General features: G+C 33.7%; 2 protein-coding genes across 3 annotated transcripts; one reads left to right on the top strand and one right to left on the bottom strand.

Moving 5' to 3' along the window:
- Positions 1 to 9105: 9105 nt before the first annotated feature.
- On the bottom strand, positions 9106 to 11604 carry ric8a (ric8 guanine nucleotide exchange factor A). Its single transcript, XM_034329780.2, has 10 exons — positions 11462 to 11604; positions 11254 to 11393; positions 10926 to 11035; positions 10562 to 10851; positions 10327 to 10487; positions 10017 to 10263; positions 9794 to 9938; positions 9568 to 9715; positions 9383 to 9502; positions 9106 to 9314 (listed from the first exon to the last, which is right to left on the bottom strand). Exons 1-10 carry the CDS (start codon positions 11537 to 11539, stop codon positions 9188 to 9190), a joined length of 1566 nt encoding a protein of 521 aa, XP_034185671.2. The 5' UTR covers positions 11540 to 11604; the 3' UTR covers positions 9106 to 9187.
- Positions 11603 to 24006, top strand: LOC117606825 (uncharacterized). 2 transcript variants are annotated; one of them, XM_034329782.2, is made up of 17 exons: positions 11603 to 11724; positions 11803 to 11901; positions 12209 to 12609; positions 12686 to 12814; positions 12896 to 13154; positions 13579 to 13823; positions 13912 to 14373; positions 14539 to 14811; positions 14903 to 15010; positions 15168 to 15320; positions 15454 to 15630; positions 16170 to 16612; positions 16778 to 17026; positions 17102 to 17202; positions 17531 to 18474; positions 19080 to 20066; positions 20202 to 24006. In XM_034329782.2, exons 16-17 carry the CDS (start codon positions 19112 to 19114, stop codon positions 20735 to 20737), a joined length of 1491 nt encoding a protein of 496 aa, XP_034185673.1. In that variant the 5' UTR covers positions 11603 to 11724; positions 11803 to 11901; positions 12209 to 12609; positions 12686 to 12814; positions 12896 to 13154; positions 13579 to 13823; positions 13912 to 14373; positions 14539 to 14811; positions 14903 to 15010; positions 15168 to 15320; positions 15454 to 15630; positions 16170 to 16612; positions 16778 to 17026; positions 17102 to 17202; positions 17531 to 18474; positions 19080 to 19111; the 3' UTR covers positions 20738 to 24006. The 2 variants fall into 2 exon arrangements, with proteins under 2 accessions (XP_034185673.1, XP_034185684.1); XM_034329793.2 differs by lacking the exons at positions 11603 to 11724; positions 11803 to 11901; positions 12209 to 12609; ... (4 more) ...; positions 14539 to 14811; positions 14903 to 15010 and having other exon boundaries at positions 15023 to 15320.
- The last annotated feature ends 755 nt before the right edge of the window (positions 24007 to 24761 follow it).

Here is a 24761-nt window from a genome sequence, read left to right as displayed (position 1 = left end):
CGACAGAAAGTCAACAACCGTGTCAACCATGAAATCGAATCGGATCACTACACACAGTGAGAAGAAACAAAAATGAAGATGGAAGAGAGGGGGAAGGAACTTACAGAACAATAGTTTTCCGTCACAATCGATTGATTCATCTTCGACTCGTCAGTATTTTAGGTATGTTTACAAATCAAATTATTCTAGTCTCTAATGAGCACTGTTTACACGTTGATTTTTATCCGTACTCGAAGCAACGTATATTTGTTTCATTTTTTTTTTTTTTTTTTTTTTTTTTTTTTTTTATATCTTGGTCCTTCGGTGGAACCAATAAGTATATACACATAGGGAAGAAAGAAAAACCAATAATACGAATTCTTTCTTTCGTTACGTTACTTCGAGATATATTCGTAGACGCACTATGTTTCTAAGGTTTCGTTAAGAATCGTTAGGTAATCCAGTAAGCTCGTCAAGAAATGAGAGAGTATAATTAGGAAAATAGAAAAGGAGGTTCCTTTGCTTAATGCAAAAGGAAGAGAATTGTTGCATGCTGCGACACATAGTAGTACTTCCTGCTCTTATCATATCATATCTCTAAAGAAACGAATAAAGAAAGGAAACAGTACCCCTCGTTGTGGCAGGCACGAAGCTTAACATAGGAAAAGAAAAGAAAAGAAAAGAAAAAAAAAAAAAAACTAAAACTGAAAAACACAAACTGGCGATTTTTCTCTGTGCATTTGGAAATTAGTAGTTCAAAAGGGGGTGGGAGAGGGAAAGAGATTATATGATGTAACGTTAATGCGAAAGGTATAGATTACAATACGTTGAAAAATCAAACATTTAAATGTCTTACAAAACGAGGAATCGTACACGACGTATATTCGAGGATAAATAAATAGAAAACAATTGTCTAGACTTGCCACTGATAATAGATCCTGTCTATACATTGTTAAAAGAAAGAACAAAAAAAATAATAGGCGAGACACATAATGGTTACAATATTTACTCAGGATGCTTTATTATGGTCCACCATATAAATACAATATATATGCGTGTGTGAATAATTGGTTCGTGGTGCTAGCGAATAATACATCCATACCATGTAAATGTATTTGTTATAAAAATTACAGAATCGTTCCGACATTTTACTATACTGTGGAACGGTCGTGTAATATATTATACAAGGTTCATAAGTAAATTATACCACCGGTATCATAGGAACAATACTTTATCTATATTTAAAAACAAAAATTAAAAAACAACGTACAGTTTGCTAAATAACTTCTATTTATGTATATATTAAACATGATCCATAAAGATGAAAAAAAATCCACGTAAAACACATACATATATATATATATAGAAATACACATATTTTTTAGGGTTGTTTACATGATCAGCCTTAAGATTTAATTGAAATTATAAAAATGCAATGTGTATACAACATGTAATACGGATATAATGGGCAGAGCTATACTGTGTTACATTACCTACAATAATGATTGAATGTGAATAACTATCTTGCCATACCAAATGTTAGAAAGCACATCCATATACATATTTCTATTTGAATAGCTTCAACAAATTTGTTTTTTGCATACAGACAATTGGCTATGCTAAATAGAGAATTGGTCGTTATCGTAGAGGGAACAGCTGAGATAAGAGATGAGAGGAGAGAAAGAGTTAAACTATGGGGGAAACGTGAAAAAAGAAATGCAGGAATAATAATAGAGGGTTACTCGAAAAAAAATTTGCGCGTAAAATTTCTAGTAAGTTGCACGAAGCCTACATATGTACACCTAAGCTAATCAGTCGTAATCATCTTTTATTATTAGAAGTTTTAATTTTATATATATTAAAAAAAAAAAAAAAAGTAATTCTGAAGTATTTAATAGTCATGGTTAGCAGAGTTATATAAATAATGCCTGTGATAATAGTATCGTCAGGATAAGTTGTGTCCTTACAGAGTCTCTGATGTTGTTGCTAGGTAAATATGATTAGAGGTACCAATGAGATGCTGTTAGCAATGCCTTGTGGAAGGTGTATTTCTGTTTAATGCACAATAACACCCGACACAATGCCATCAATGGTCTCTAGTGGTACATTGAATATAAGAATAAAAAAAAAGAAAAAAAAAAGAAAATATTGAGAAAAAAAAATAAAGAGAATATGTTGCAAAAAATTTTGCCAGTCGTATTTAAAGAAGAAGAAGAAGAAGAAGAAGAAGAAAAAAAAATGAACTCATAGTGTAACGAATGGATGACCATTAATGAAGAGGGTCTTTTACCTCACAAAATTATTATATTACGCTCACCTTATATATACTTGAATATTTTAGTATAGATTTACTCTATTTACATATTTTTATCTGTGGAAGACTACTTGGCTAATTTAGGCCACTGTTGAAATTCACCCCTTATTTGCCTTGATGTTTAAATTACAATAATAATATAAAAAAAAAAAAGAAACGAGGATTACTTGTTACGTAAATGGTAATTGTGATAGATTTTTTGATGATTTTTACAATCTCAAAAGTCTTATTATCCTAATATGTATAGAATTATAATAGTCACTCTCTACATAAACTACATAAAAAAAAAAAAAAAGCTCTGCTTACATTGTTAAAAACTAATAATTATTAAATGACAAAAAAATAATGAATATATCACTCTATTGTAAGCAGTTTATGAGACAAGAGAAATACAGTCTATCGAATGATATATTCAGATATGTTCTATGTACTATACTTTTAACTAATCTAATGTTTTTATCGCAAAACAAAAACAAATCATAGTTTCCAAGGCCTTTTTTGGGTGCCACCTAAAAACTTCGACACGATTTCGGTTTCTCTAATCGTTTTTTGTATTCTTTTTCGATATTTATCTATATGCAGCTTCAAAGAAAGGAAAAACAAGGGGAAAAAAAATTTACAAGAAATATTTATTGTTTCTGCAATGTGCATCCAAGATGTCTCTGTAGCAATGATCAACAAATGTGTATTTTATTCTATATGACATTTGTAAGATCCAGGATGTAACAGAGTACATAACTTTGGGCTCTTACAAATTTCCCGTGTTATTTATCGTTAGACCAAACGTTCAAAGAAAAATGGCGCGCTTAAGTCATGGCATTTTAAGAATTTAGCCATGATGAAGTTTTACCTCAGATATAAATATCGGATTTTTATTTATTATCTATTTATCATCACATTTTTATTTCTCTTCACGTTATAACGCTTGGTCCATCGATCTTGTAACGCATAGTCTGGTTACTTAAATTTTTTATGGATCGAAAGCCCGCGAGAGTGAGGGGAAAAAAATACATTTGCGATATAAATTGCTGCAACCATAAAAGAAAAGCCGTGTCATGAAAGTGTACGAATGTATTGAGTTATAAAAAGCCGTTGTCTGCCAACCGTAAAGTTGACGAAGAACAGGAAATTTATATTGCGTAATAGAAAAACAGAAAACGCTTTTAAAGAAAGAAAAAGAACCGACGATTCAAATCGAGAAATATGAATTAAAAAGAAACATGTTCCTGATTTCGAAGATCGTATCATATTTAAACACTACAATAAAGTAAAATAACTCGCGTGTTTTTTGCGAATATCGACGGGGGCATCTACGCATACAATTATTTATATATATATATATATATAATATATCTATATACACACATACACACATGATATATAATATAATATATATATATATATACATATACACGTTAACGATAAGATTTGAAAATGAAAAAAAGACGCAACATTAACTGAATTCTAGCCTACGGTTAATCATAGTCTTCCTAGAGTTCTGGAAAAGAGAGAAAAAAGAAAAGGAAAAAGTTCATCTTTTTTCGATTACTAATTCTTTTTTTTTTTAAGTCATGGTTTTCCAGAAGCTGTGTCGTGGCCGATTACTAGCTAGAACAGAGCGTAATTAAATGAAACTTAGCCTCCCCCCAACGGTGTTTGTGCTAACAAGAATTGGCAAGTCGAACAGATTGGTTTAGATCTTTTATCGAACATGACTTATCCGTTATATAAAAATCCATTTAAAAGGAGAACCATTCATACATATATCTTCTTTAGCGTCGGAACGGTACCCTGCACGATGGCTTCCCCGGGGAGAATAACGCGAGCGTCGAAAGGGTTCCATACATACAGGGGCCTGTTACCCCTACCACTTTAATATTTATTTCATTTATCCATATCTCCTAATTATACACTTAATCGCTAATAAAAATAACACTAATTCTCTTCTAAATTAAAATCTTTAAAATTAAGGGAAGCCTACTTTGCTCGGTATTGTATAACAAGAAAGGGAAAAAATAATAGAACAAGTTCGCAGAGGAATCGTATTTCATTAATTCATTACGTAAAACAAGTGCGTTTCTTTGTTGCTTTTTTTCTCTTTATTTTTTCTTCTTTTTAATAGCATTTTTTCCATTGCTTTACTCGTTTCTTGTAAGTCATCATTTAAGTCATATTAATTTTACTTTTGTTGAGGCATTATATATGTGTTCTGTATCAAGATTAGGGAACACTTACTCTAATACAATTTGTGGTAGTGTTTCTTCTTTTTTCTTTTTTTTTTTTTTTTTTTTTTTTGCTGACATGAATTTATTGTTTGTTCTTCTGGATGTGTGCGTTTTTACCATTCATGACGATCATTCAATGAATAGGGAATATAGTTTCCGGTTCATTTTGTATTATTTACGCACTTTGTAGTGTTTTTCTTTTATGTTTATTTTTCTTCTTTCCCACATGACTTTGACGTTTTTTTATTCTTTTGTAATTTTTTTTTTTTGTTTTCCACCCTTTACCTCTCCTTTATCCATCCCATTTTGATCATTGTTCTTTTTTTTTTTTTTAAATTCTCTTCGTGTTTTGTTTTCTTTTTTCCTTTAATGATTCAAATATTCTTCCTGTTCTTGTTTTTCGAATACTCACGACAGAAGTGACCAAAGGCATGAATTTTGAAGTATTTCGTTGCCTCTCAACTCCGTGCCACCACCCACTCCCTAACATCTTTCAATCGAACCTTAGAATTTTATTTTTGTTAATTCATTTACGCTACGTTTTTACAAATTATTATTATTATTATTACTAATATTATATCCTATTTTTAACCATAAATTCCTTCGGTAGATGTAGATTAATTTAAGAATAATTAGCATTAAGACTTTGCATTTCTTTGTTTATTTTTCTTTTTTTTTTTTTTTTTTTTTTCTCTTTTAAAGACAACGTGCAGATCTCAAGCCAAATATATTCTCGTTAACCGTTTGAACCCTTCTCCTTCCCTCTCTAACTCCATTTCATCGAAATAAGATTCCCTTAAAACTGTGTGATCATCATTTTACTTGTGTGGCTTTAAATCGAGAGGAAACGAGCAGTTTATTTTTTATTTGCGGGAAAAAACGAGCAGCTTATATTTTATTTGCGAGAGGAAGTAAAAGAATGTGGTAAATCTTGCGTTTAAGTTGACCACGCATTCCGACGATCTTTTATTTTATTTTCTTCTCTTTATATATATATATATTTTTTTTTTTTTTTTCATCCACTTTACATGGTCAAATTCTTTAGTGCCAAAATGAAAATTGAAAAGAAAGGTAGCGAAGGGAAATAAGAGACAGACTGCTCTCGGTGTAATGTAACGAATGAAACAAAGAGGGAGAAAAGCGCTTTGTTCGCAATGAATTTTTTTTTTTTTTTTATATATATTTTAATGTTTTATTTCTCGTTAATATTTATTTATGATAATTCGTTTGTTGAGTTCCGTTTACACGTAATAATTACGGGGTGTATCAGTGGTTCTAGAGTTAAGGGAAATACGAAGAAGGAAAGAAAGAAAGGATATATATGTATATACATACACACACAGACACACACGTAAAAGAAGAAAAAAAAAAGTGAAAAATTAAAGAATATTAAACGATTATAAAAAATCCTTGCTTAGTCAGTTAAAGTACAAATGTTTAAATGTATTCTATGATTAGGTAATAAGCGAAACGAAAGAGAGAATGGGAGAGTGAAAGGGTAAGAAAGAGAAAATGAGAGATGCGAGAAAGCAAAACGCGTAGCCGCGTATAAACTTGGTTTCATTCCTTAATAAGCCTCTGATAGCTTTATTTATATTTGCATTAGTTACTTGACGTTAATAATACTTAAAAGAAAACAAAAACAGAAAAAAAAAAACGAAAAAAAGGTGAGGGAGGGCGATAAAAGAAAAAAAGAAAGAAGGACCTTTTTGTTTCTTCTCCCATAATATGCGATATATAATATATATATAATATATATATATATATATACACACACATATATGTATACAAAGCTACGTTTACTTTGATATTATAAAATATGAAGACACGTTCCTTTTTTTTCGGAGATGTTTTCTTTGACATATCAAATTGACCACAAACAAATGGACACACTATTAAGAAACCGTTGCATTCCATCAGCGTCGGTGGACGCTCTTCAATGTTTTCCGCGATCTCTTTTGTGTTTATTCGTGTTTCCAACGACATTGTTAAACCTGTTCCAACAAGGAGTCTCCCCTTGTCTGAGGTAACACTCCATTGAGACTAGAAGACAATTTTAAACGTCCTCGATGCACATTAGAAATGATTCTTCTAAGGAGAGATCCTTTTATATCCAGTATCAAACTGGAAGTTCTACCTATAGATAGGACAATTTTTTGGCTTGGTGTTTGGCTCGGCGTTTCTTTTCGGAGCATGATATGATTTGACGTTTCTGCAAAGAAAACGAATCAAATTAATGATACGCTGGGTTTTTGATCCTTCAGCGCAGGGTACAAAAATGAAGGGAAAATATATAATATGTATGTTACTCTACGTGCAATGTTGCAATCAAATATTATTTTTAATTTATAATCTATCATTTGTAAGTTATCCTTAGAGTTCCATTACTATTCGAATGGACAAATGTCATAATTTAATATTATATATTTTCTGTGTATTAAGTCAGACTTGTGTCTTTGCTCTCGATAAACTTGTTCAGGTTTCTTTGATAATGGTTAGGTCTTGTACCTGGAAAATAGAGTCTTCGGTAACAATCTAGTCACAAAAAGTTGAGAAAACTTTTTGTTCAAACAGTAACGGCTCAGAACTGTACCTTTCCCTAGTACCTCGAACGACGCGACGCATCAAAAGGATTTCCTTATTTCAAAAAGATCCATTGATTCTTGAACCCAGATCTGAATCATTAAGGAGTTTTGCTATACAATTTTATAATATTTCTTCTTTAAGAGAAAGAACTAAAATCAAAACCTATTTCAAATAGGAAAAGTCAGGGTCCTGCAGGCAGGGTGAGATAAATATACTGCAAGAAAAAGATATATGAAAGAGAAATAAACGCCGAGCCATATATTAAGTATAATATAATATACCTTATACGCTGGAATTAAATAAGGAAACGATGTTCTTTAATGCTAGAATTTAAACTAACACAATATCCGTTAGATATTTCGTGAATACATTTTAAAACAGGAACAGATGCTGAAAAAAAAGTAAAAGAGTGAAAATTTAATGAAAAACAAACAAACAAACAAAAAAACAAAAAAATCCCCGGTTCGCTGAGCGTAAACCATGTTTTCCTAAAACCACCATTGGTATTTTTTTATTAGAGACGGGATTATTCGTGAAATGGAATGGATTTTAAATGTTCCGACAAGTTGCTTAAATATTTCAAAACTGTAAACTGTATAAAAGGATAGTACAAGACAAGAGAAATGGTAAATCGTAAATGCAATATGGAGAAAGCGTGTATTCCAAATATATTTTTTATATATGCTAATGGGATGCGAAGGAGCATGGTCACGTTGTAAACGTAAAAAATATTGTATTATTTAAAATTACACGTTCGTTTGTATGTAATGTACCGGCATATATTGAACGTGTAATTCAGTTGTCAGTTCCCCCAAGACTATTCAAGCCTTTAGATTAAATATATATATACATATATTTATTTATAGTCGCGAGTTTTCTTTTCAAAGTATTTCGATATTTATATAAATATATATATATATATAAATATATATATATATATATTTACACACATATACACATGCATATATTGCATACATACATATATGTATGTATATCCGTTTCTCGATTAAGTCCTTAAACAGAAAAAGAAGAAGCGATATCTTTGACGATTCTAATTTTAATCCATCCTCTACCCGCGAGGTTTTTCCTTTTCGTTTAATGCGGATTATTCGCTTATCATATAATTATTATTAATACTTTTTATTTTTCTTTCTTCTACGTCGGTACCTACTAAATTTTAGTTTCATTTTTATATGGAATATTCAAATTTATGGTATTATACGTATACACATCTATATACACTTTTACAATAATAAAAAGAAAAAAATATATATATATAAATGAATAAATATTTTAATCTACATACTATATATTATTATCTATTTAAAGATATATGAAGACATTTGCTACTTATATATTTGTCAAATGTATATCGCGTTCCAATTTGGGAAGGTATTCTCGCGGGACGGACAAGAAAGGCTGAATGAACCATCTACTATATAACCTATTATAGTTGGTTTTCAACCTTTTTTTTTTTTTAAGGAGATGTTATATTGTTGTATGTTAAGACGTTTTGCGTTTTTTTTCTACGAGTGCAACTGTTTTAAAGAATTTTTTTTTTTTATTTTTCACGTCATTTACCTTGTCACATCGCCCGTGTCACGGCCCGCGGTGAAACGTTTCCAAGTTTACTCAAACTATTGCAGTTCTTTAAAACATGTAGGAAACATACGTTCTTGTCTACGCGTGGCTGCAAAATGCAATAATAAATATATTGTGATGCTCACAAAAGCACATAACATAATTTACCAAAATTGTAATGTTTAAAATATTTCATGTGATTTTGGAAACTGTTATATTTTTTATTTCCTGCCAATTGTTTAATTTGTAATGTTGTTCTTTGTTCTTTTTCCAATAAAGTAAGCGAACCAAGCACCAGTTTCTTTTCTGTGTTCATGTCATTTCCATTACAGTCAACCTGGATTCCTGGACTGTTATACATTTTTCATGTACTTAACGTGTACGCAAGGTAAGAATAAATAAAAAGAATACGTATTTCAATACTATATATAATACTGCTTGTATTTCATAATGCATATATTATTATACAAATTATCTATGTATAACAAGTATTTCTATTCGTTCAATCAGAATCAGAATCTTGACGGCCGTACTGTTGCTTTGGTAATTCTTCCTGTAACTCCAAAACATGTTCAATTGCCTTTGGTTTTCCATCATCTCCAATTCGACAAGGCTGCACCAATCCTTCCCTGAGGCAACAAAATCCATATAAGAAATTAAGTAAAACACATATTCAATATCATGTGCATGTACTGACCTTGTTAATTTATCAACAAGACCTACAAGCTTTAACGCTTCGTACTCTTTTTGTTCCTCCGTCATTCCTTCCAAAGGATTCGGTTTTGGTTGCTCGAAACAACCGATTACCGGATTGATCCTTCAAATAATATATTATTAGTATCAAAACTTTACTAACAAATTAAGTTACTGCAAAATACTCACTGTTCCTTATGTTTCAGATACTCTTCAGTTTCACTATCTTCTGATTCAGAAGAATAGGCTGACTTTCCTTTGTTCGGACCCAGTAATCCTTTATTTGCAAACATGCCAGCTGCATTTCCATATCCGGTGTACTTTACCATACGAACAACTAAAAATAATATTCTTTTTTGAAGGACTGAATTTACATAATGCTGGGTACTTACATCCTCCGTCCAATGTAATTTACCATTTTCTTTGCATAGTATGAACAGAAACTCTGCGACAAGATCGCGTAGCTCTGTTAAAGGAGAAGTTAATAATTTACACAATTTTGCTCTTAAAGTTGTACCTTCTTCTGGACGATGCATTACATCTTTCAAAGGAGGTAAAATCTGGAAAAAAAAATAAACTATAGTACAGATTCTTGAATGAAATTTCAATAGACAAGGAAACAGTTTCCTTTAATTTACTTTTAATCTAGTATATTTTCTTATTAATCTCTCAGCCTTGATAAGTCTAATAAAGGCAGTAACGATTGGACTAAGATTTCCTATCAGATCCTCCTTGCAATTTAATCTTCTATCAAGGAACTGTAATAAAACGGATATTGCACTCATGTCAACGTCTTGATACACGTGTTTGCATTTTTCGTTACAACGAGGTATGATTGTTGAATAGCAATCGTACGGTATCACTGTTAATAAGTTTGCAATGTTACTGAAACACAAATAATAATTATATAAAATCATATAACTATCAGTAGTATAAGGTAATGTATACCTTTGAAGATCATTTTCTTTTTCACATTGAAATAACAGTAATTTATACAGAATTGAAACCAAGCTTTCATCAGTTTCTTTTTCCTGTGTTGTATCATCTGATTGTATATACAAATTGAAGAGAGCTTTCAAGATTTCACATGCTAATGTCGCATCATCTGCCTAAAAGTAAAATTCAAATATTACATTCTCTATATACTTTCATATGTTTACTCCTTTCTTAACCATGAATATACCTCTATGGTGTTTTTTTGTTCACTTCGAATTTTTATATTTTCCAAAATATTTATAAGACATTCGTTGCCATTTAGTACTGTTTTAACAAATTGTCTTGTAGATATGTTTAGAGCAGTGATTAAAAATATAATTCTTATGTTGAATAGCATTACTTCATAAGGAATGTCATTGTCATATTTTATCATAAGTTTGATTAGACACGGTAAACAGGATGTGTTTGGCAATATTTGCAGCACTTTTGTGCTATTAAATATAAGGTTACATAGAAGCTTCAGAGCTTCAATGATAACTGCAAAATAACACAAGAAGCAATGTAGTTTTATATTTACTATAGTAATTCATTATGAAGCAGGGATTTCTTACCATTGTTATAAGAAACTTGATCTACATTGGTGTCTTTTAAAGCTGCATTTTCTAATATAATATTTATTCTTTCATTTGTGATTAAGTAATTCAAGTCTGTTTTATCTCGGCTATGTTAATGAAGAAAAACAATAAGATTACTTTATGTTAATTGCAAAAGCTACCAATACGTCTAAAGCAATAATAAGCGGTTTCATAGAAGTTTTAATGCTCTGCTAGAAATAAAAATGTGTTTATTTTTTGTACGAGCTTGGCAAGTTTAAATAAAAGCATGAAACTACACAAAATATCTAATACAAGTATATACAATTAGGCTACAATCTAATACCTAAGTATCCGTAACATGGACAAACAGTTATGGTGAACAGATGATTCTGAACTATTTGACAAATAAGAAAACAACGTTTCCCACAGTTTCTCTCTTAAGTGGTCCTTGTTCAATTCTTCAAATGTAGTTCTAGTTCCATACTAAAATGATAGAATTATTTGTACATAATTTATAAGTAATAACACAATGATAGATAATTTAAACTTACATTATTTTGAAAGGTAACAACATCATTTGCAAATTTATCAGCTGTGTCAGAGATTATTTCTTTTACCAACGAATCCATCTTGCTATGAACATGTTATTTTTCTAAAAATTTCAAAAAGTAATAATTGTAAAGGATAAAAATTCAAAAAATAGGGTTACACAAGCGAATGACGTTCATAGAATAGGATCAAATGGGATAACGTAATACAGCGCCATCTGCGCAAGATGAACTGCTGAAAAAACAAAAGATCAAAAGCTGGAGAAGTAAGTTTATTTAAATATTTCCAAGCTATTATATTTTGTTATAGCAGAAAACTAATTCAAAATATATAATTGATTTAGGGTTGATACTTGTTGAATAAGATTTCAAACAGCAATTGAATGATTATCGAGGTCATTTGAAATCGTGGTGAGGCACATGCGGGTTTCAAATTTCAGAAGGTAATGGCAGTTGTCAGTTTTTCAATTTTATTAGTAAAATTACAAAGTTTGCACGTAGAGCAATAACTATTGGATGTGTCCAATAATATTAATAGCAAAATGGCGGAAGTGATAGTAAAGTATTATTGCTTAGATATTGAATATTATAATTACTTGTAACTAAGTACATACATATGTATATACAATAATAGTAATGATACTTTATTTCTATAAAATTAGATAGGTTTTTTTTTTGGAAGCTGTAATTCAATAAGGAAAAGTACATAATGTAAAGTTTCCCACGTGACTGATGCATACATCTTTTCAGGTGTCTGAACAACACTTCCGTCTTGCAACGTCTTACCGAGGACTGACCCTGTAACACACATAAAGGATGTCCCTAAGAGTAGCCGAAAGAAAGGGCATGGCACTCGCAATCAAGAAGAAACAGGTTTCTATTCGCAGGCTTCTACTTACCGGCCGTCGACTTCGTGGTCGATGCTCCGGCGATCTGGTTCAACGACTTTCCTCTGTGTAGAAAACACACCAGCGGACATTTCTTTGACCTTCCTAGACGGGAGGAACGATCTCGCGCGGATTATATCACATATCTATAATCGGCTACTGCGTTTTTTTAACCGGAGATAGGATGCATAAAAGGGACGCTGGTATTAGGAAAATCATGCAACGTCGTAGGACTTGAGAAATAAATATTTTCCTATTAATAAGGTTAAAATTTTTCTTTTTTGTATCATCATTTCTTTTTATTCTGCATCATTAACATTTCTCAACCTTTTCCCCCTAGGATTTTTCATTCAACTTGAGATACTCTGAAAGTTGCGCAACTTAGAGGCACGCAGAACGCTTTCGAAATTATCACCGATTAACGAACCATCGCATCGCTTCGTTATTTAAACGAAAGCCCTGAGCTTCTGTATGTTATTTCTGTCGTCTCACCCTTCACACTTTTGCACAGTTCCCTTCGTACAATTTCAAAGATCTATCCGCCATTTAGTCCGATGCTATTTTTAGCTATCGTACGTGGCAGAGGTAACGGAGAAGAGAATGAGAAAAACAAGAAATAATGGTCCGGACAGCACTGGATGTGCACATTAGGCGTGGCACGAAAAGAGCAGCGATACAACAGGTGCCTCATATAGGAAACACGTTGGTATTGTCAGGCTCCAAGGACACGCCGCTATAAAAACTTTTCTATCCTATTCGAGCAGGCATAAAAAGGGCGCGGGAGAATAGAAGAAGGATGACCTTGAAAGGTAGGGTTGTCCAACGAGCGGGAATAACGTGCGCATAGATGCGTAAATTATGCGTCACTTTCTAAACGAACTAGGAACAGTAATATACATACATTGTTGTATTTTTATGTGCTAACGGTAAGCTATTTGAAGAGCTATAATAATATAATAGTACAATGAATTCCATTTAATTTAGTTAATTGTACATACAAACTTCCTCCTATTTTAAATTGTAATTTATTATTTTGTTCAGAGATAGATTTCATCAAATAATTGCAATGTTTCAACATTGTTTTATTAAAATATTTATAAGTGTAAAATTATTGTAAAATAAAAAAAAAAAAAGAAAAAACAAGAAATATTAGAATTAGGATGAAAAAATGTAAAAAAGAGCAAGTGCATTGAGAGTGTGCTGATTGGAAATGACTGTTGAATATTATTTCAGTGGCTGGTTGGTGAAACCGAGGTCTCGGGCGCGTTAGTTTTCCCGAAATCGTACGAAAGCCGAGAAAGGAGAGTGCGTGTGTGCATGCGTGTTGCATGCGCGCAGTAGGCCTGGTGGATGCACTTTTGGGAAATCATGCATATACGTGGCAACATCGCACTGCGGGTTCACATTCCACGTGATCAGGACCGGTTTGCGGGTGTCGACCTACTGACACTCGTCTACGATAGATAAACCTTAGCCCTGTATGTAGGATATACCATATATGTTCTTTTTTTTAATTGCAACATTGATTTACACTCATAAAATAACAAGATTTCCTTTTAATTTTAGAGAAATGTTATTAGAAAATGATGCCCAGGTACTAAGTAGCGAATGATTTTTGTTGATATACAATATAAATACATGGATATATAAAATGAAAGATAACTCTTTTAGTATGGAAAAATGGAAAGTATGACTTTTACATTAACATCTTGTATATAAAAAAATGCCCCGACATTCGGTGGTATATTGCAAGGCCATTGACCGAAGGGACCCCCGATCGATGATCAGCTACCTGCTGATACATTGTTGACCATACAATGGCAAAAGCATTCTTGGTCCGATGGGAACCCTCGGGCGTCAAGTGCAATTATTCCGTGTAACCGAATGCACTTCGTTCCCGTAGTTTAAGATCTGCTTTGCCTGTGGTTAAGCCATTCATTGTAACTACCGGGTGCAACGCCCCATTCACCTGTGTCACACGGATCAACACCCAATATCTTTTCATACAAACACAAACAATTACTTAAGGTCAATCATTAGTTCTATAAATAGTTGTTTAATGTAGTCAGGATCGCTGTGAATCTAATCTTGTAAAAATCATTGATTAAATTGATTAGATACTTGGATGGTTGACTACAAATATTTTTGTTTATTTAATAATCACAAGATATTTAATAAAAAATGAAATTGTAGATGCATGAGTTCTTTTCTACTTGGATGAATTTGAAGCAAAATTTGAGACTGTTTTGAAAGGAAGTCAGGGGCACATTGAACCTATCGCGAGGATGATAGAGAAACACATATGAAGAGAAACAGGTTCCTTGGAGGGATTCAAAACCGCTTGCATCCACCTTTTCAACTGAAAGCGGTCTAGGGCCCATGTGAAAGTCCCCCCCTCTTCATTTTCCCCCCTAGAAAACTTCCATCTACGTGTTTCTTATGTTTTATATAAAGAAGATGCACAGGGTAAATCTAACGGTTTATTCTTTATTCAAATTGCCAAACTATTACCATGCAAATGTAAGTTTAATTGTTTCTTTTTTTTCCTTTCCTGTAGAATGAATTTCCTTGTTTATGAAACTCATGGAATCACATGAAGAGCTAGAAATACGCGAGAATATGGAATCAAGACTTTCATGCTATCTGTAAAGGCGATAAGCAAACAGTTGGTATCCCTCTATCATCGCTTTGCTCGTGATAGATAATGTGCAACGTTGCTATAGTTATCACTAATATATTCTCTGACTTTCGATCTTTTTTATTTTTTCTCAAGAATCACTTCGTCTCTCTGCTTTTTTTTTTCACGAACTTCCTTTTAATAGCTTCCCAGAACGCATGGCAGTCCCTTGAAAACTTTTCGCTCGTCCTGTGTTTTTTTTATCGAAAACCTTGGTCGTCCTGAAACAAGAGGGAGCAAGAGCTGCTAAATGTGGAGCAGGGTGGATGTTCCATTAAGTGGATCCGTACCACCAACGGTATAACTACAACAGTATTTTTCTATAACTAGGAGAATTTCATTTATTAGATCACAGAGCAAATTAAAGTAATGTCCTTAACAATTATGCCAACAGTATTTCTGAGCAATAATAATTAGTAATGTAATTTCAGATATCCTCAGCGTGAAAATACAACAATGAAAGCAAGCTGATGTCGCTGATATATTGAATTGTGATTCTGTAAATTAGCGTGATTGGAAAAGTTCTTCAGGGTCTAGAAGTTGAAGAAGCTGGTCGGGGCCGACGTATTCAGCTGGCTTTGGATATGGAATTTTTCGATGGCGCAACGGTACAAGGATTCACCTTAGCAGCTTCGCATTCCCCCTTTTCCTTCGTCTTTTTCTTCGCCTAGGGCCCGGTCCGATGGCGCATTCACGCACACTACTATACCCTCGAATAGTGTGCGGTTATGCATGCGTGCGTGTGAGCACGCAGAGAAACGATTTTCTTTTATCGAGCCCGTTTTTATCGTGTCTTCTTCTTTTCGTTGTACGAAGCGAAGACTAGATAAGACGGGAATCGAGCCGCATACTTTTTCGGCCTGTTTTTAATACGCCACTTCGCGAGCCCTGATAAACAGGAAACGACTTGCACGTGGCGTCAACGAGAATAGGAAAAGACAAAGAGAACAGATAAGCTTTTTACATTTAGTTCTGTCTCATTCAATCACGTTATCAATTTGTTTATTTTGATTTATTCCACTAGAACAGAATATTCTCTATTTTCTATTATTACTAATTTTCACTTTACTATACTTTGTATTATATAATAAGGATTTATACAACGTGTAAATAGTTATTTCTTTATTTTTATGTGTTCCTTTTACAGGGGATGAAAGACAAAGAATAGGATAAAATGGTATAAGTTTTAAAAGAAGAAGAAAAGCACGAATATGAAGAAAATTTTGGAAGATTTTATAAGAGAACGCAGGCGCAATCAGCGGTCGCATCGAAGGCAGGGCGTGGTGGCAATTTTCGGGAACGCATACATACATACAGGTTTTTCGTTCCTCGTCACACATAAACGGCACCGTTGATTAGCGATGGCCTTAAGAGGTTTCAAGTCCCTTGAAACACGTACAAGTGTTCAAATGCCGTTCAGAGTTTAAAATCTAAGAATTTTATTAAATAATTTCAATAAATACTTGCTGCTTATAATTAACTTTAATTTTAATTAAATAATATTTTAACTTCTATATGGATGAAACCTCAATCTTCTTGAAGAACTACATATGTAATGTATTGCAATTTTCAAAACTAAAAATTTATCAGGTATAAACTTTTATTTTAATCTATAAAAGTAATTGGCAATTGAAACGTATATTATACGTTGTAGCTTTTATGAATGAGTTTCAAAATGTTTTATGTGTAACAATATAAATTTGTAACGTTAAAAGGACTATTGGAACATATGAAATAATAATAGAATTGTTGTAGGAATTCCAAATGAAAAATTGCTGAAAAACTGGTGGGAAAATGAATTCAGTGGCGGCCACTAACGTTGATATGTGAGCAAAAGACGTGGGTGTACACATACGGCGACGCATCGTCATCTACGCGCGCACATGCATGCAAGGATGCACCGATTGCACATGTGTGTGTTGTACCCCGCAGGATATTGGCTTAGACGCAGCGTGATTGGCCGATCGTGCAACCAGGGACGACGATGGCTGTGCAAGTCTTCTTGTACGTGCTATTCAGTGGCGTAACTTTTCACCATTATAGGTTTTTTACCTTTTTTAAAGAAATTCTTTTTCGCAGAACTTCTATCAACGAAAAGTTACATGATGCACGTTCAAGTAGGGCACCAAATGATAGCATACAAAGTGCATATTTCCACAACTATAATTATAATTGCATTTGTAATTGAATTTTTAGTTATTAGTATAAAGATACTTGGAAGAGGTAGCGTTTGGTGATATGTATTCATTTTTGCAATGTACATGTATTACATAATCAAATTGCAAAATTAATTTCAACTTCTTAAAAATGTCTCCAAACACTGTACTATTTTTTTAAAACTTGTCCGTTGCTTGTCCCCTTATCAGAAGGTTGCAGTTCGCGTAAAGATAATCGGCTCGTTAAATAAATCTCCTAATCGCCTATCTGCCTCGTTCCAAGTTTCTTCACAATAGAAAATATATTCTCTCCGATCGTGTACGTGACTGTATCTTTCATTGTTTCATTCAGGAATCGAGTTTAAAATCCTGCCGAATATTTTGCATCGAGAACTGGTTGTCGTCGTCGTAGTCGTCGTCGTCGTTTCCCGTTTACGCCACTGTAAGAACGCACACAGAAACGGTATGCCGTGTAGCAACGTGTAGAAAGAGAAGCAGAGATAGAGCAACACACTACCACACGTTTGCGGCCACCCCTATGCGAGAGTCGAGCCATGACCAGCTCGGCCGAGTGCGTCTTTCTACGCACGGCTCGTCAGTGGTCGCCGAGTAGGCCGTGGGAGAGGATTTCCGTTTTCGCTTTGACTTTCTCCTCTACTGTGGGTGTGCACTCGTATCACGTTTGATCAACGAAACTGTTGATGATCAAAAGATACTCGTCAACCAAATCTAAATTCACAAGAAACGATAAATAAAACACTAGTGCCAATGAATGTAGCCGAACTCCGAAAAAAGACTGTGGGAGGAAGAAAGAGAACCGTACAGTCATTGTAGGAGAAGGATAGAAGAGGAAATATAAAAAAAAAAAACACCGAGGGGTGAAAGAAAGAAGAGGAACATTTATTTCTTTTTTTATCTTTCTTTCGAGAGAAAACACAGTGGATGCACAGTGGATGCACAGTGGATGTCGTAAATGCGCCACTCTCTGTTTGGGATGGAAATAATGATTTCGCGAGAATGAAAAAGATAGAAAGAAGTTTGTTTTGATCGGCGGTTTCGCGCACAGACGCGCCCCCGCACGCCATGCGAACCCACTAAGGGTTGGAAGTTGAAGGCTACGTTCATCAGGGTGATTCGAAGAGTGATCAAGTGACCAAGTGACCAAGTGTGACGAATGCGAGTGCACACACATGCTAATACCGTACGTCTCCTAGCGTACTCCTCGGCGGCCATTTGAACATCGTCGTCACACGGCGCGGCGCCATCGTTTTCGAGAAAGGGACATCGTCTTGGCGAGTAAGTTTTCGCAATATTACGTCGAAAACATTTCTACGATTTTTCTACCTTAATTTCTTACTATACAATTCCTAATACAGTTCTTGATTCCACATTTGATACAAATTTCATATGTTTATCCTATAATAATGAAAGTTTTCTGCTTGCATAAAATAGCAAATTGTCTGAAAAGTTTAATATGTAGATATTTAAGTTATTAATCTATTATAAAATACTTTGTTATTAAGTAGAACAAATTGATTTTTCTTTACGATTTGTAATCGATTTAACCGCTTGAATTTCAACTTCCGCGTATGTTGCACGCAAGAAATGCGTTACGCGCACGCGTACTAGTGATCGTTTTTTTTTTTACTCGTTTTCTAGAAATTAAGCAAGTGGGTAAATGAAATTAGGGGTAACTCCGTGCGGAGTGACTCATACCCCATGGAAACGTTTATTTTCAACGTGTTGTAAATTAAGAAGAATTCTTTCATTTTAATCGTTTGAAATTTATTAGCAAAGTAGATTTATAAAAAATACTTTTACATCATTTAAATTCTATTATATTTACAAAGAGAATAGAATTTAACGTAAACAAGATTTCAACTAGTTCAAATTGTTTTCAGATTTGACTTGTTAGGAAATAAAATAGATCGAAATGGCGAGCACATCTCAACAATATTGTTTACGTTGGAACAATCATCGTTCGAATCTGCTGACGGTATTTGACGAGCTACTTCAAAATGAGTCATTCACCGACGTGACCCTGGCGGTCGACGGAGGCGCCTCAGTGAAATGCCATAAGATGGTCCTGGCAGCTTGTTCCTCCTATTTCCAAACCCTCTTCATCGATCTTCCATGTAAACATCCGATCGTGGTATTAAAGGATGTGAAGTACTCTGAAATTAAAGCGATCCTGGAGTACATGTACCGGGGCGAGGTGAACGTGGCCCAGGAACAGCTGGCCGGATTGCTTAAAGTCGCGGAAGTATTGAAGGTGAAGGGCTTGGTGGAAGAGAATGGTTCGCAAAGTCGTCGCGAAGAGGTGGAGACCTCGATGTCGCCTCCACCAGCGATAACCACAAGCACGACGAGTAGCGCGGCGCACAGCAGTGGTCTCGCATCACCTCCGCATTCCACTGGCACCTCGTACGTTTACGGTAGATCGCCAGTGGATCGAACCAATCAAATGCCATTACCGATGTGGCCACTTTCCGGTCTGCCCATTTCCCATTCCAGTTCTAATTACCAAACGACCTCGCATCCGCAGCATTCCTCTACTTTAACCGGTTCCTACGACAATGGCTTTGAAACGTCCCCCCTGAAACGGAAGAAGCTTTCCAACATATTAATGAACAGGGACACACCGATCCTACGAACGGTGCTAGGTCAAGGTCACGCAGACAGCTCTCAGGGTATTCCTTTGTTACACCCAGACAGCCATGAAAACCACTTTAGAAACAATAGTAATGGATCATCGAACGACAACGACAGACGCAGTAGTACCGATATACCTCACGGAGAACCCGCGCATAGTCCTTACACCGATGTGTCTATGATGGACGAGGACGATAAGCAGCCATCGCCGCAGTCGTATCCTCCGGATAAGCCAGGTATACAATATAAGAAAGGATGTCCAGTGCTTGCTGCTTCCAGGAGAAGGAATACTTCCCGCCTATCTTGTATTACTCTATGCAAAATGTATTTAATTGTAGAGAACAATTTGATTGATTTAAATTTTATTTTAGGGATCGTCAACTATGTACCGGCACAAAAGCCAGAATGGAAGCGATACAAGCAATACACGAGGAAAGACATAATGTCTGCGATCGAAGCGGTTCGTACAGGAATGAGCGCGTTGCAAGCGGCACGTAAGTATGGTGTACCTTCGCGAACCCTTTACGACAAAGTAAAGAAATTAGGTATTACCACGTCACGACCGTTCAAACGCGGTTCGAACGGTAGTGGCGCCTGTTTTCCGTATGGAATTGGCGGTAACGCAAACGGCGGCATCTATAGTGGCGCCCTCTCCGAAAATGAAAACGAAAATAGCAGTGCGATAGACAGCCCTGGCTCGATTCTCGATGCATATAAGGCCAGAGATGGTCCTATGGATCGAGATATGTTGGACGTCACTCGTTGTAGCTCCACTCCCATTATCCATTCTGTAAAACAACAGAGCAACGAAGATCAAGTAGAAGATCTTTCCGTAACTCGCAAGTCGGATGTACGCGTGATAGTCCCACCAACGTCGGTAGTCAAAAATGAAGAAGACGTTGACTAAGACATTGGAGGGTGTATTAACTGATGCAAATTTTCCCTAGCAAAAACTAAACGTACTATTCCTTGGTATAACAACGCGAATACAAGGTTTTAAAACTGAAAAGACTATTTGCAGAAATTAAATGATGTCTTGCAAAGCAGAATAGTTGATTGTTACTCTATTAGGAAGATACTATTTCTTGTTTTGCCGGACATCATACGTAGGGATAATCGTATGCCTATGCTTCTTAGGGAGAAACTGGAGGGATACAATTGAATTAAAGCCAGTTAAGTCAGCATTTGACAAAAGACTCAGGGAATAGCAATAGTAAGTTATAAAATGTATGTATTGAAAACAATATGTGCATTTATACGAGTACTGGAATAGGGATTCTTGGAATCCTCTTCTAAAATTACTTTGCACAAGACTGATTCATACGTCATGGATTCAAGAGACTGAAACATAATCAGCACACGCGTTCCAAAGTTGTTAAAGCCTAATGCTGACAATCAGTGAATTGTGCCTTTCCCTATTATCATTGCAGCTTGTAAGAATTTTGAGAAAAAAGAATGATATTAACAACTTAAAAGTTGTTGATTCAATAAAAATATCAGTTAACTAGATGCAAATATTTTCAACAAACAGTTGAAAAGATTAATTTTATATCTTGTTTTTTTTTTTTTCTTTTTGTTTCTTACGATTAGATATTTGACAAAACGCGTGTAAAGAAAATATTCGTAAAAGATTAACGAATATTCGAATTGCATTAAGCTTTAAACACTTTTGGACCAGTGAATATGCATGAAGTTTTATTAATTATTTTCTATTGTGATTCAAATGTTTTCAATTTTTTCATTTGCAATCAACGGTAGTAGTACTATTTAGAGCCTTAATCGATTTTATATACCGCGTAAAAAGAAAGATTGTATATTATTTTAACAATTTTGTTTTCATATTTTTCTTTTAAGAAAGATGTATTCCTATCTTTAGCATTAAATGCTGTCAATAGGAGATGATTATATATATACAAGTGATATATATATATAATCTGAGAATTAATGAAAGGAAAGATAGAGTTTGTACACTTTGAAGAATTTCGTGTTAATGACTGAGATATCGACTGTTAATTTGTTGGTAATTATAAGATTACATTATCGTTACTGATCATGGCCCTGGGATACAGCTGCAATATTGCTCAATATTATGCACGTTACAATTACAATAGACATAGAACGAACTACCTCATTGTACAACGAACAAGATTGTTCATTAACGTTAAGACTGATAAGCCGAATCTGCGTTACCACCTCAAATGAAACCGTACGTTTTTATTTTACAAACGCTGATATATATATATATATATATATACACACACATACACACAAGAGAAGAGTATATATTATATATAAGTTATAAAACAATTATATTATAAACAGATATAAATTTTTAATTATGATATAAGTTTTAGGAATACAAGAGTTGAAGTTATCTCGCGTATGTTGAGATCTCTGCTATGATTGGATGCAATGATTTATAGAATTTCTATGTAAGGAGCGTGAATGGTATATTCTCAAAGTTTTCTGTAAATCAGTGTATCCTTATTTGACGTTGTCCGCCCTCAAGAAGCAGCAGACTTAAAAATTAATTGTTTTCTCTTTTGTCATATCACATTGCATATACAAGAAATTGATAATTGATTTTAGTCTGAATTTTATATGGATCTTTTAAATTCATTGATGTTGAGTTAAAGCATCTTTTGCGCAATCAGTTTGAATGTTTGATGTTTCTTGTTACATAAATCAGGACTCAACTAAATGGTGTTCAATGCGCGCTAAGCTCTTACTATAGATCTCAGGTTTTATATACAATTATAAGGATCTTCTCGACGCGGAAACCGTAGATTATTCATAATAGAAGCTGAGGAAATATAAGACACGTCTGTACCAAGTTTGTTATAGATTTCAGAAACCACATAAAGTACAAATAGGCGTCGTGTTAAACAGCGAATATTAAAGAATTCTCTATAAGTGTACAGTGAAATTCGTTCACAATCCATTGTTTTTGTTTTTTGCTTAAACTTGGAACAAATTTCACTGTACTTCAATCCCGTACAGCTATATGATACTCATTGATAAGTACAAACCAAAGCTGCCTTGAAACTTTTTTACCTCAGAATAATGTATATAGGGCATTCCATAACCGTTTTAAATGAAACTTAAATAGTGGTAAATAATTCGAGCCTCTTATAGTATTATAATAGAATGTGTAACACAGTACCTGTGCATTAATTGCAATGCAATTACATAATAGAAGAATGCAACAATGAACAAAAGAAAATAGTAAATAATTCTGAAGACCACATAGGAACGTATAGCAGTAATTAAACTTAAGTAGCAAGAATAATTTAATTGAAAGGTGTCTATACAAACAAAGAAGAATAGTCCAATTGAAGAAACAAAAGCATAGGATATACTTAGACTGAAATAAATGTAGAAGACTGTGTATATGTTTATTTTTATTACAAAAGCGTATGGAAACAGTGTGTTCAAAGTAAAGAAGAGTATATAGTTTTAATTTAAAGGGAAAGTATATAGGGAAACTAATTTGAAGAGGTGCTTGAATACATATCAGTATCAGCATTTCACAATCCGCGGAGATGTCCTTTTTTAATATTTCTACGCAAAACATTGAATATAATTTGAAAAATAACATGAAAATTTAGCGTCTATGGTTATGCCATATTTGAAATGGTCCAGACAAATACATGTGTGTACAAAAAACGATGAACCGGTTATTGATAAATGAATTTTTTTTACACGTTTAGATTATAAACTTCTGCGTAGACGCAATCCTCGATGCCTTATGAGAATTTAAGTACTTTAGATATATTAATTACGGAACTAGAATTGTAAATAATCATGAGGAGATAAAAATGGGGTACGGAAGGGATGGGGGGCAAAAGTTATCTTTTATTGTATGTAAATCTAGCGCCGTATTATTTTTTAAGACTGATTTTTTTTTGCTACGTTGAGAATTTGCACGTACACAAAGACATAAAAATACACGAAATTGCACTTTCGATTAATTGTAAGCCATTCTACGTTTTACACTTTAACACCATAAAATATACGGGTCATTTCCCATTTCCACTATGTGGACATATGTTATTAGAACTGTAAAAGTTTGTTATGAAATATATCATCCTGAAAAACTCTATATAATTTCTGTCTCTTGTGTGCAAATAGATGTTTAAGAACTTGATTTTTCTATAATAAACCGGTGATGATATGTTGTTAGATAAATTTGTCTTTATTAATTAAATGTTATCGATAATTATTTGATATATTTTAGAATTTTAATCATCGTAATTTGATTGTATAATTTGATTAAACGATATATGCAGTTTTGTAAACTGATCTTCGTCAATTAAATATCAATAAACATTTACCTTTCAATGGTGTTTAGAAATGAATGTTTAATGATTTCATTGTTAAATCGTTTTGTTACATAAATTCAAATGTTACGCTTCATTTGAATTTACTTTAATTTGCCGCCTCGGCGAACCGTGTACGCGCACCGGAAGTTTCAAATCAATCTACTCTCGCCTGGATGTGCAATAATTTGATTTTATAATTAAAACACAACGTATCATGAATACAGGTACGAAAATTTATTTAATAATACATACAAGTGATGTGACAAGTTAATTATTAATTCAAGTTTTACTTTAAATTGTTATCAAACTACATTAACCCTTCAACAACTTTTAATTTCTCTTTTAAGCGTTGTTTTCGTTTGATCGTCAGGACGTCGAAAACAGCGGACCAATATCGCCGCAAGGAAAAATTTCAATCAGGCCACGAGACATACAAAGAACGAGTACGTAATAACGGTGGAGAACAATTTCACGCTACAGTGAATTATTATAATTAGAACAGTTAACAATTATTATAATTAGAGATGCAAGGTAATTAATTAAAGTAGCATTGAATTGATTAAAAAAAATTGATGCAGGTAATGTTGCGTGTGCCAGGTGCCCCCTTAA

Source organism: Osmia lignaria, chromosome 8 (genome assembly GCF_051020975.1).
Source record: "Osmia lignaria lignaria isolate PbOS001 chromosome 8, iyOsmLign1, whole genome shotgun sequence".
NCBI lineage: Eukaryota > Metazoa > Arthropoda > Insecta > Hymenoptera > Megachilidae > Osmia > Osmia lignaria.
Note: the sequence above shows the minus strand (reverse complement) of the source record. Positions and strands in the feature narration are given on the sequence as shown.

What these genes read in the sequence shown, in the direction of transcription:
- ric8a (XM_034329780.2), bottom strand. Translation starts at nt 11,539, where the DNA reads ATGGATTCGTTGGTAAAAGAAATAATCTCTGACACAGCTGATAAATTT. An exon ending in AAAGAAAATGATCTTCAAAG is followed by an intron (nt 10,264 to 10,326) that starts GTATACATTACC and finishes TTTGTGTTTCAG; the next exon opens with TAACATTGCAAACTTATTAA. An exon ending in CATACTATGCAAAGAAAATG is followed by an intron (nt 9,716 to 9,793) that starts GTAAATTACATT and finishes TATTATTTTTAG; the next exon opens with TTGTTCGTATGGTAAAGTAC.
- LOC117606825 (XM_034329782.2), top strand. Translation starts at nt 19,112, where the DNA reads ATGGCGAGCACATCTCAACAATATTGTTTACGTTGGAACAATCATCGT. An exon ending in GTATCCTCCGGATAAGCCAG is followed by an intron (nt 20,067 to 20,201) that starts GTATACAATATA and finishes ATTTTATTTTAG; the next exon opens with GGATCGTCAACTATGTACCG.